Raw genomic sequence first — 13,247 nt, 5'->3', positions numbered from 1 at the left:
CACATGAAAAAAAAAAAAATCATCTTACCTGACAGATTTTCACAGGCGCTATGTTTATCTGATGTTTGTTTATTTATGTAATCACAGGCATCAGGTAAAGATCCAGAGGGGCTTGTGTGTGTAAATCTCTCTTCATTAGGAACCAGGCTTTCATACATGAGTGATTCTTCCACCTTGTTGCTTGGGCTGTCATTCTGCAAATCCCCTGCTCTGTTCTCTGGACTTAATCTTTCCAGACTGTGTGCGCTAAGTTGTGCAGATTGCTTGCTTTCAAGTAAATGTTTCTTACCACTTTGAGGCTTGTCGATCTCTGAACGGTGTGTTCCTCCATCCTTGGAAGATACTATGGATGTGACCGGCATTTTTTGACTAATCTGAAAGGATGTCTTCCCATCTATTTTGTCAGGCTTATTTAAGCACTGAATATCACTATTAGCTGGTACTACACAGCTGTCTGTCAGATTGCTGTTTATTGCTGCCTGTCTGACTGAATGTGGGTCAGAAATTGAAAAGCTCTTTGTGGGCTGGGGAGATTTCCTCTGTGTAAGGCAATGTTCAATGCTTGAGTTGGCTGACATTTGGCGGCCCATGAAGATTGTCGCCGGATGATACATTCTTCCTGACATATCTGCGCCTGTGTTAATTTCAGTTTGTCGTGAAAGTTGCAGCATCTGGAAAATAAAGGTTGTCTTGCTTTAAGAGTGAATTGCAGACTATAAAATGATCGTTTAACTATATAAATAAATAAAGGCGCTTTTTTGGGGGGTAAGATCAAAATGTTAAGATGCTTTTAAGATGCTAGAGAAGGATTGCCTTTAAACCTGCATATTTTGTAATGGTTCAATTGTGCCTCAATTTCATATAAAGCTCCCACAGAGACTGATTTTATTTTTTCTCGTTTTCTTATTAAATGACTGCTGGAAAACCTATCAAGCAAAAGTGACACAAATTAACAGTGTGACAGCAGCGTAAAAAGAAAAATATGAAAAGAGATTGCTGCTAAAACACAGTCTTCTTAACTGCTCAGTTATATCAATGCATGTGAGCCATTTACCCTTACCGACAACCATCAAGCCATTTCAGAATGTAATATTTCCCAACTGACTTCAGCACTGCAAACATTTTCCTAATTTCGTCCGCTTTGGTTAACCCATATAGCCTATGTTAGTATCAAAGCTGAACTGTCACATGTGAGACTTATGAAGAACCCAATAGCTAGCTAAAAGTTAGCTACAGGGTGTACTATTTTTCTAGAATTCTTAGTAGTTTTTGTAATTTTTTAATTAACATTAAAGGAACGCTATAGTGTCAGGAATACATACATGTATGCCTGACACTATGGTGTTTAACTATATAGGTCCCCTTGCATCGCATGAGAAGGTTGATTTTACTCACCTTTTATCCCATGCTGCATCGGTCTCGGCGCGACTGGCTCCGCCTCCCTGCCCACAGATCATCAATCTTAATAATCTCAGCCAATCCAATCCTTTACCATAGGAAAGCACTGGGAAGCTATTGCGCGTGCATGGCAAAATGTCATGCTGTATCAATCAGCATCTCCTCATAAAGATGCATTTAATTAATTTATCTCTATGGGGACTGTTCAGCGCATCCATGAAGAGGGTAGAGACATTGCATACTGTGCAGCACTGGACTTGGAAGCATCTCTAGTTGCTGTCTGAGTGATTTCCACTAGGGGTGTTGCTATGCAGTAATGTAAAAACAGCTTTTTCTCAGAAAAAGCAGTGTTTACATTAAAAAAGCATGCAGGGACAGATTATAGACACCAGAACCATTACATTAAGCTGTAGTGGTCCTAGTAACTATAGTGTCCCTTTAAATATCCTGGTACAGCCTGGTCATACAATGCAAACAAAATGTAACCTTTACAATGGAAATAATGCCTAAGTGCATATGCGCTTGTATATATCTCTCTGCAGAAGCTGAGATACTGAAGTTTGCAAAAATGCATGTAAGCATTACTGGAAGGAAAGGACACTCTAAATACAAAAGTGCTATTTAGGTGCGCATGTTTATTACTTACATCATGTGCACTACCTGTCCCAGTAATATTTCTGTATTAAAAGTTCTACTTAAAATCCCATTAAAATTTGTTTGGAATCTTTTTACAGCCCTACTAATGACTATCAATGGAATTACAAAATCACAGTTGTATAACAGAAACATGATGATGCCCTTTCAAAAATAAATATTGTACATTCTACTACATTTACTAAAACCTATCAGGACAGATCTAGTAGATGCCATAATCAAAAGCCTGTGTTACACGGTTCCTGCCTTAGATCTGGACAGAACTCCAACAGCTGATCCACTGCCATAGCAAAAAGATAGTCTTCTGGAATACATGTCAAGACATTTTCCTACACATTAGAATTTAATAGTACTTTGCCCATCTTGTATATATTTTTATTTTACTTATTTATTTTTCTTTCCCACTACTTTGTTATTGTAACCTCTATTACAACCTGGCTGTGTGTGTGTATATATATATATATAATGTAATATATATATATATATATATATATATATATATATATATATATATATATATACACATATACATATACACACACACACACACACACACACACAAGTTTCCTGCTTCAGACCTGAACAGAACTCAGATAGTCAAAGGAGGCACTGAATGTGAGCACAGAGAGAGAAGGAAGGCATGGAAGAGTGCAGACTCTCAATGAGAGCACAGAGAGAGCTAAAGGCACTGAATGAGAGCACAGAGAAAGAATGGAGGCATTGAATGAGAGTCTAGGCACTAAATGAAGGCACATTTAGAGTTACAAGGCACGAATGAGAGCACAGAAAGAAAAAGAGAAGAGGCACTCAGTGAGAGCATGCAGAGAGGCAGAGAATGAGCGCAGGCACCTGCAGCATGCTGGCTTAGCTCAGGTTGCAAGCAACTCCTTCTTAAAAAAAAAAAAAAAAAAAAAGTTACAATAATTTAAAATAAATAAATAAATAAATAGACATTACTCCTGGCAGCTAATTACACCTCTAATGTACTCTACTCCTCTCAAATGCTGGTGCTTGTTCCAGAATTTACTGAGGACGTTGCAAGATCTCTCAATTGCGCATGCATGCCACTTTCCATGATCCCGAAGGATACGCTAAGGTAGCCGTGAAAAACGCAGAGAAAACGAAGCAGGTAAATAATAGTTCTGTAACGGAGCTTCGTGCACTCCGACTGAGTACCCTCCGTTGATGGACGCTTCCTAGCTTGCGCCGAGGACCACAAGCACCACACTGGACACCACAACCACCGCAGACTCCACAACCGCCGTAGCTTAACTGGAGCCGCGCCGTCTTCCTTCCACCCTGGATCGGCTTCTGTCCTCCAGGACCGTGTGGGGAAGACCTCTCCTCCAGGAGAGCGTATCCGGAACAAGCTCTTAAAAGAGCTAGGTGATTAAGCTCAGGGGAATATGCAGAGCATAGCAATCCCCAGTGTAATACAGCAATTCCCTCCAATAACGAGACAAGGCTACGTTTTGAAGGGTCAAGAAGAACTGAGGACTGGGACACCCAGCCTGCTTTTATTACAAAAAGGTACACACAGGACACTCCCAGGGGGAGGTTGAAATTAACCAATCACATACATGGTACCACCCCCACGTCTCCTCCCCTCAGATAAACATATAACATAATTATAGCATACAGTAAAAATACAGTTTTCACACATACACTGTAGCTTTAAAACTATACATTCAATCTCCATAAAAACCTGCAGTAACCTCACAGCCTGGGTGGTAAATTGCCTGCATACTTTAACTTCTGGGTGGTCCGCCTGTGTGGTACTTGGTTCAGTAAGCCCTATTTACTGAACCAAGTGGGGGAAAGCCAGGGGCAAGTTATTTTACAGGTCTGGGGACATAGTCTTAAAGGGGTATTGTTCAGCAAAGTCACAATATGTCCCCAGACGGTTCTTAAAGGGCCATACACACCCAATAAAAGTTAATAAGTTTTCAGGGGCACAATCTTCCAGGGGCCATAGTCATGAGGAAGGAGGCTGGCAAATAGGCTTATCTACAATCCAGGGAAGCAGGGCAATTTTCCATTTAAAGGGCCAGTTACAAATAGCGATTTGTAACAAATTCTTTATTTGTTTTATGTATTTTTCTTATGCCTGACATTCTCTGACACAAGGGAGAGCGTAAGTCAGTTCCACTTCCTGTGTCAAAGAATGTTTTCCCACAATACTCACCCTCCTCCTTGACGCAGGAAATGGAGCCGACTTAAGCTCCTCCTTTAGACAAAGAAAGTCAAGCGTAGGAAAAATACATAAGGCAAAGTAGTCAATACTTTGTTGTATGTTTTAAAGAAAACTAGATCAGAAATAAAGAAAAGAAAAACAGATTCTGAGAGAGAAAGAGAAGAGCAAACAATAGAAGAAAGGTAAGTTCGGTGTAACAGTGCCGCTTTTAGCAAAGTGAATTTGAACATTTATGCAAAAATAGCAGAATTAGAAAACTTCTCCAAGTCAATATTAATTTCAGATTCTTACTTTAGTGAATATAATACTGTTTGCCAACAAGATTCACATCCCCAAAATAGATCTTATGCAAGACGTGTTATGGTGCATGGAAAGACCCTTTGACAGAATAGGTGAGATTATGACATGCAATCAGTCATGAGCAGGCACAAGCTTATATTATATGTAAATCCAATAGGGTATGCTTATATTTCTAGAGGTTTTCATTATATGACCAACATAATTGGAACATGGCTACTTCATCAAGTACATCTGTTGGAACACAGAACTGTGGCAATTAAAGTCTAGGAAGAACCCAGACTTTGAATCCTGAATATCCTAAATTACTCACAGTAAGTATTTTAATAGGAGCTAAAAACATTCTGTAGGCATTCTAGTCTCTGTCTCATTAATGTTTGCCAATATATTCACATGATTGCATGAGTGCAAAATGCTTGGGTGAATTAATTATACGGATTGTACAGGAAATTGGAGTAAATTGAATAGTCATATACGTAGGATGCTGCTTATAATGATGTGTCATTTATCAACCAATACATTATGCTAAATCTCCCAACAATCGGGAGGGAAAAATCAGGAAGGGATGGGCGGAGCTCTGATAGGTCCTGCCAGTGACGCAACATCAATATGATGGTCCAATGAGGAAGGGCTTCAGACTCCCTGGATGGTCCTCTTGCTGCTGCACAGTTCGAGTGCATCTCATGATGCCCTTTGCTCTGTGCTGCCCGGGGACAATGTCTGGTGTCCACACATGCAGGATATCAGGAAACCAAAATGGGACAGAACCCCAAAATCAGGACTTTTACACCGAAAGCAGGACTGTTGGGAGGCTTGCTGGCAATTTCCACTTGAAAATAGGTAGACAGTGACTATAAAATTGGAAACAAGTAAGGTGATTTGCACACACAGAAAGATATTTTGGTTTACCTTACACTCAATATTTCTTTGGTCACCAATACATAAAAAATTATTTCACCAATATTAGTTAAAAAGCATACATAGTGTAATCTGTATATACGAAAATATGTGTGCAAGAGTATTTCTTCAAACTCACAATTTTTAGTCACTATAAAAAGTAGCACATGGTCCTTAAGAAACTTTTGGACATATTTCAGTAAAATGTGATTGCCATAATGCAGCTACAGTAATAGGTTTGATGGACCCATACCACCGGAAAATCTGTACCTCAGCAACATGGTAGGATACATGCAAGCATACTGCACTTAACTCTAGATCCAGTTATAATAATATTTTTCATTTCAAACATATTGCAATTCATCTGAATTTTGGCCAATTGGTGGGTTATCCAAACTCTGTAGCACCATATGGATGTATCAAGGATTATGGCAGGCAATGGCTGAATAGGTTAGTTTGCTTCGTGATTCGGTGTTGTATCCAAGTTGGCAGAAAAAGAGAGGCTTGATGGTTAGGGGACAGCCACTCAATGAAATAAACCAAATAAATGAATAATAAAGAAATTAACCAGTGATCAGCTAGACCGCATACTCAATATCCCATACATTGAATTAATGTAGACCAGATTTAAATGGAAACATACCATTCTATTCAGTCGACCGAATACGGACTATAATTAGTTTAATTAAAAGGGTGAAAAGAGCTTATCACTAAATTGCAAAATATATAGATATATTAATATTATGTATATAATTTGCGGTACAGTAATCTGTTCGTTTTTAGCCCTGTTTTGGTACAACTGAGTAGTTTTCTTCGAATCGATTACACGGATGATATTCAGATGGACTGAACCGAGTTGACCAAATTAAATTTTTGCTTTGGCCGAACTGATTCAGCCATACGGAATTTGTCTGCCATGCATAAGCCTAGTGATTACATCTACCAAATCTATCAGATCACAGGAGGGAATCCTGACATGTCCTTCAGCCTTGTTGCTTATCGGGTTTATTGATGTTCTTCTGCATCTCACTGTTGTAAAGTTTGGGTATTTAGAGTATTTGTGCCCACAAGATCAGTTGTTACGGAGATGCTGGATTCACCACATCATTGACAAACTGCTTAAATTATGCATTTTCTCACCATAATATTCAGTCTAACAACTACTACACCTCTTGGGAATGACATTACTTTGAGTAGTAGCCATATGACCAGCTGTTTTGTTTCAATGATACTAGAAGTAAAAACAGCCACTCTCATCAGGCCAACATGCCACAACAATATACCACTTGCAAAGTTGAGTTTATGACATGTTAAGATTTTACATGAAAATGAAATGCATTTAACCCCTTAAGGACCAAACTTCTTGAATAAAAGGGAATCATGACGTGTCACACACGTCGTGTGTCCTTAAGGGGTTAATAGCATTTCTGCAACAATAATTTTAGTAATCATTATTCTTGAATTTTAAAACAATATGGGATAAAAAAAATAGTTTTTAAATAAATTGATACAGAAATTATACTATTCTATATAATCAATTTTCCTTTGAAGGAAAGTGTGCCTAGAGTCAAACTTTGTGTATTGTGTTTAAAGTCAGAGACACGGGGGGCGGGGCAGGACCGCCATGCTGAACGGTCGCACAAAAGAGCAGCTTCCTGCAATGTCGTATATTATCAGCCTATAAACGCTGATTAAAATCCAACCTGAAGACTGGCAGCTGTGGCCCGTTGTAAGGAGGCACTCTGGTACCGAGGTGAGGCTTGCCAAGGTGTTTTAGCCCCCAGGAGGGGAGCTCCTTGTCACCTAAGATGAGGACTACCCGGGCGGTGAGTGGGGTGGACGGCCGCTGCCCTGCTATCCTGCATACCAGTTCCTTGTCAAAAGCACGAGGAGCTGGCCCTGTTCCCCCGCCCCCCTGGACCAGTGGGGGTGATCCCGGTCCCCACCATGTGGCCCCTGTGATTGTGATGACATCAGAACCTCAGGCTGCAGCAGTGTCACGCAGGGCTCGGAGGCCGCACTCAAAATGGCGGAGACATCGTGCCGAGCTACCTGTGCAGGGAGGACCTCATCACCAGCTTTAACACTGGCAGATTGTCAGCGCAGACTGACAAGAAATCTGTGGATGTCTGCTCAGAGGACTCTACACAAACACTCAGCCTGACACCTACTACACACGATCCACCACAAAATTGGGGTTTCAGTCCCAAGGCGAATAAGATTGCGTCGGAGAACCCGGAAACTTTAGCCGCGGGCACTGCTTATTATACCTGCCTGAGAACCCGGCTCCCAGCATGAGACACCGTTTCAGCACCCCAGCATTGCCTGCAGTACCTCCCTGATAGCCACGAAGGGACCACAACATATTGGTCGGCTGTCAGCAACGGGGAGGCTGATCCTGATGATCAACAAGACCACTGGGAGCTGTGACCTGACCGCGGTGGGCATCGGCTGAACCGCAAGTGGAACACTGGGGGACAGCCACTTTGACACCTGCCCAGCATACCATCACTGTATAATATCTCACTCAGCAGCTTACATGCTTCTGTCCCTGTTTCCCTTTAATTAAACAGATTCAATGTCACGGGGTCACTGACTGTCCGTTTGACACGTGGGTTCCACGGAGTGGTAAACTCTAAAGATGTATTCCCTTCTGTCTGATGCATCTACTTATTTTAGTTCTTGATTTCTCTACTGGGTTTGCATTATTATTTTGGTTTTCCACCTAATAGCCTCTACCCAGACAGGAAGATAGGCAAGTTTCCTATGTAACAGTTCCAAGTCTAGGAAATTAATTTAGCATATCTCAATTTATAGCTGTAAAGTAGGTTGTACTGATACCGGAGAAACTGACAGAAGCAAAGCACAGAGAGATGGACACAGGTTTCTTCAGGAAGGAAGAGATTCTTTATTGGATCACCGATCGGGACTCAGAGGGACTAATGTCACCAAAATACAGCAAGTTCTGAGCCCCGGACAATAGTGCAGGCTCCTTATATAGGCACATAACTCCTCCCATATTAAGCTCCACCCGCACATTCTCTTGACCAATCAATACAAATAAGAATTAACTTCCTGCTTGACCGCATGGCCTGTCCTGTATTCTTGCACATGCTCCGTACACTACTGATCATATCTTGCCTCGTGCAACCAACTGATCGATACGTCAGCATATGCACGTACACATGCCACGTGGTAATCTCGGCCTACTAAATTTATTTTTACCGAGATTCCACCACAGTACCTCTGCCTCTGCATGGAAACTTTGCAACTACTGATTGCCTAGACATGTTGAAATAACTTGTTGTGATGTGTCTCATACCTTAAACAAAAAAATGGTACAGATTAAGGATGCCAATCAGCAATGCATGTTGTGTACTTCTGTGTATGTTTCTTTCTGGGTTTGCTTACATACGCAGTTGTGGCAATGTCAGCGCTTATTGTAGCTGCATGCACTACAAAAATAAAGAATAATAAAAAAAAAAAAACGATACAGTCCTGCCTGCATTTGTTTTTAGACTGATTAACATAGAAGTCGTACATTTAAAGTTAATACATAGACACACAGATTCACACTGAAGACAAGATCTTTGTTTGAACCAGTGAAGGTACCTATAGCTATATGTGAGCAACATGATGTCTGCACACAGAGTGCCATTTACCTATATAAAATAAAAGATAGGAGACAAATCGTGATCCAAACAGCTTCATTATCTGTTGCTGTCAAACGTCTGTTTTCTGTCTTTAACTTCTGTAGATATCACACCAGGAGACCGCATGAAAACATGGAAAATCTAGCTAATGCAAATTATGATACAACTCTATAAAAAGTGTTAGGCTTTCATATATAAGAAGTTAAAGGAAGGCTGGAAGATCAGATGCAGCAAAAACAGCATGAGGTGCACAGCATAACCATTGCATCTGAAGATAAGGTTCAACTTCACGTTGCTCAAACTCTTTAATTAAAATAGCAAGTGAATTTCAAAATTGGCAGATAACTTCATTTATAAGTATAGTTAAATAACAAACCTTGACCAAAAAATAAAAACTCTTGTCAATGATCATGCAATGCATTATTTCACATATTTATCTTACTTTAATGCTGTAATGAAAAACCTATGGCATATTAAGGTATGTATAGAATATGGCCACACTATACTTACTATTGGGAAGATTTGTTGCTTGCAAAGGCACGTCTTCATATTGTGTGTTCTGGGTACAATTTATTGGCTCCTTCTAGACATGTCTTTACTCGTATGACTCACTTCCTAAATTCCAACTCTCTCCTCGATCCTCTTCAATCTGGATTCGCCCCCTCCACTCTACTGAGACTGCTCTTATTAAAGTTACAAATGACCTAATCGCAGCCAAATCCAAAGGCCACTACTCCATACTAATTCTTCTTGACCTCTCTGCTGCCTTTGACACTGTTGATCATGTCCTCCTTCTCCAAACTCTTCAATCCCGCTCTGACACTTCTTGTGTTTCTGCTCCTCTCTCTCCCAACGTTTGTTCAGTGTCTCCTTTTGCAATGACACCTCCTCCTCTCACACTGTCTCGGTTGGAGTCCCCCAAGGATCTATTCTTGGTCCCCTTCTGTTCTCTCTTTATACTGCCTCTCTTGGCAAACTCATGAACTCCTTTGGATTCCGCTATCATCTGTATGCGGACGACACACAGATATATCTCTCCTCCCTGAGCTTTCCCCCGCGGTCCTGCAACGTGTCACTGCTTGCCTTTCTTCAATCCCTGATTGGATGTCCTCCCGCTTTCTGAAACTCAATCTAAAACTGAGCTTTTTATTTTTCCCCCTCATAATGTTGATCCTCCTCCTTTGCTTTCCCTGCAAGTTGATGGTGCTTGCATCAGTCCATCCTTGCAAGTTTGTTGTCTTGGTGTTATCTTTGACCCTCGCCTCACATTTGCACCACATATCCAGTATGTTGTTAAAACCTGTTGTTTCCACCCTAAAAATATCACCCCCATCTGCCCCTTTCTCACGAAAGATGCTGCCAAGGAGCTAGTTCACGCTCTGGTAATGTCTCGCATAGATTACTGTAATTCTCTCTTAGTTGGTCTCCCCAAAAGCCGAACTGCCCTGCTACAAATTGGAAATTAATGCTGATGTTTCTCACCCATCGTTCCTCCCATACCTCGCCCCTCTGTCGATCCATACACTGGCTTCCTGTATCCTATAGGTCTTGATGGTAAGGTGTCTTTTTGCGGATGATACTAAGATATGTAACAGGGTTGATGTTCCAGGAGGGATAAGCCAAATGGAAAATGATTTAGTTAAACTAGAAAAATGGTGAGAGTTGTGGCAACTGACATTTAATGTGGATAAGTGCAAGATAATGCATCTTGGACGTAAAAACCCAAGGGCAGAGTACAGAATATTTGATAGAGTCCTAACCTCAACATCTGAGGAAAGGGATTTAGGGGTGATTATTTCTGATGACTTAAAGGTAGGCAGACAATGTAATAGAGCAGCAGGAAATGCTAGCAGAATGCTTGGTTGTATAGGGAGAGGTATTAGCAGTAGAAAGGGGGAAGTGCTCATGCCATTATACAGAACACTGGTGAGACCTCACTTGGAGTATTGTACGCAGTACTGGAGACCCTATCTTCAGAAGGATATTGATACCTTAGAGAGAGTTCAAAGAAGGGCTACTAAACTAGTTCATGGATTGCAGGATAAAAAAAAACTTACCAGGAAAGGTTAAAGGATCTTAACATGTATAGCTTGGAGGAAAGACGAGACAGGGGGGATATGATAGAAACATTTAAATACATAAAGGGAATCAACACAGTAAAGGAGGAGACTATATTTAAACGAAGAAAAACTACCACAACAAGAGGACATAGTCTAAAATTAGAGGGACAAAGGTTTAAAAATAATATCAGGAAGTATTACTTTACTGAGAGGGTAGTGGATGCATGGAATAGCCTTCCAGCTGAAGTGGTAGAGGTTAACACAGTAAAGGAGTTTAAGCATGCGTGGGATAGGCATAAGGCTATCCTAACTATAAGATAAGGCCAGGGACTAATGAAAGTATTTAGAAAACTGGGCAGACAAGATGGGCCGAATGGTTCTTATCTGCCGTCACATTCTATGTTTCTATAGGTGTCAATTCAAAATATTAACCCTTACCTATAAAACTCTAGCCCGTCTTACATTTCTTCCCTGATTCATAGATATGCCACTTCTCTGTCTCTACGCTCTGCCAGTGACCTTCTCCTGTCCGCTGCTCACACCCTTACTGCTAACTCGCGCATGAAGGACTTCATGCGGGCAGCTCCATTCTTTTGGAACAGCCTGCCTACCCCCATCAGACTCTCCCCTAGTCTCTAATTGTTTAAGAAGTCCCTCAAAACACATCTGTTCAGAAATGCTCATAGACTCCCAGAGTAACTTATCCAAATCTGTCTCTTGCTGTCCGAAAGAGCCATACTCCACTCTCACCTCCAGCTCTGCTACTTTTCCACATTGTTTGGTGGCTGTCACTCTTGCTGCCCTGTTGTGTATTTGTACCCCACCTTATCTAGACTCTAAGCTCGTTTGAGCCGGGTCCTCATATATCTATTGTTCCTGTGTCACTGTGTAATTGTCTCATTGTATTGTAAATCCCCCCCCCTTCACAATATTGTAAAGCACTGCGGAATTAGTTGGAACTATATAAATACCAATAATAATAATAATAATAATAATAATAATAATAATAATAATAATAATATTTACAGCCTGTCACGGAGCTCCCACTCCGACCCAATTATCGCTACCCAGGCATTTTACTTTTATGCCCATACAGCCTGATAAATTTTATTGGTGAAAAGCCGACCGGTTCACCCTAAGCCTCATCAGCCGCACCACACTATGAGGTTCACATGATATAAATGTGCTGAGAGCACACGGTCATATGTTACTTTTACTTATATTTTGGTTTTATTCGTTTGTCCTATTTATCAAAATACTTAACCAGCCCTGCTAAATATGTTTTAATTACATAGAAGTTCATATACAGCGGCTACTCCTTGAGTCCAGTACATAATGAGCATGTTGTGTTTACACTTAATAATTCACCTATGCACATTATATCTAGTGAACCACCGGATGACTACTCATGTATATCCAATCTAAGCCTGCATTTCCTACAACTTGACTGTATTCTATTATATTTTTGTATTTCTCCTTACTAAAGTCAAAACCAAAAAATTGATAGGATCACTATGGGACGGAGGTGGTAGAACACTATGCGACAGGGGGTGGGGGTGGCAAGGAACACTATGGGGGAGGGGTGAAGAACACCATGGGACAGGAAAGTTGGGGGGGTGAAGAAAACTATGGGACAGGAGAGGAGGGGGAAGAACACTAGTGGGGAGAGAGGACCATTAAGGGAGGACATTAAGGTACAGGGGAGGGAAGGGAAAAGGAACACTGGGGTAGGTGGGGGCCACTAAAATAGAAGTTGTTAGGAACATTAAGGGGAATGGGGGGACTAAGAGACAGGTAAAGGGGGGCACTAAGAGATAGTTCCTAATGCACACATTTACACAGAAATGCTACATTCACTACACAAACACACACACTGAATCCACTACCCACACTGCATCCACTATACAAACACACACACTGCATAGACTGCCCACACTGCATCCACTATCCACATTGCATCCACTACACAAACACACACACACTGCATTTACTATCAAATACCTTATCAAAAACCTTTGACATAGTGTATCAACATCATGGAACCCCTTCCTGCCCCCTCTCCCTCCCCCCCCCCCCCCCCCGAAAATAAAATTG

General features: G+C 41.1%; 1 protein-coding gene across 2 annotated transcripts in view; it reads right to left on the bottom strand.

Annotated features, from left to right (window-relative positions):
• KIZ (kizuna centrosomal protein) overlaps positions 1-13,247 on the bottom strand; it is a 155,721-nt gene that overhangs the window by 123,519 nt on the left and 18,955 nt on the right. For both annotated transcript variants that reach the window (XM_063443721.1, XM_063443723.1), the window contains exon 4: positions 29-671. In XM_063443721.1, the coding sequence (XP_063299791.1) occupies positions 29-671 (643 nt within the window). The remainder of the gene's footprint in view (positions 1-28; positions 672-13,247) is intronic.

Source organism: Pelobates fuscus, chromosome 2 (assembly GCF_036172605.1).
Source record: "Pelobates fuscus isolate aPelFus1 chromosome 2, aPelFus1.pri, whole genome shotgun sequence".
NCBI classification, from domain to species: domain Eukaryota; kingdom Metazoa; phylum Chordata; class Amphibia; order Anura; family Pelobatidae; genus Pelobates; species Pelobates fuscus.
This window is presented reverse-complemented; position numbering and strand designations above follow the sequence as displayed.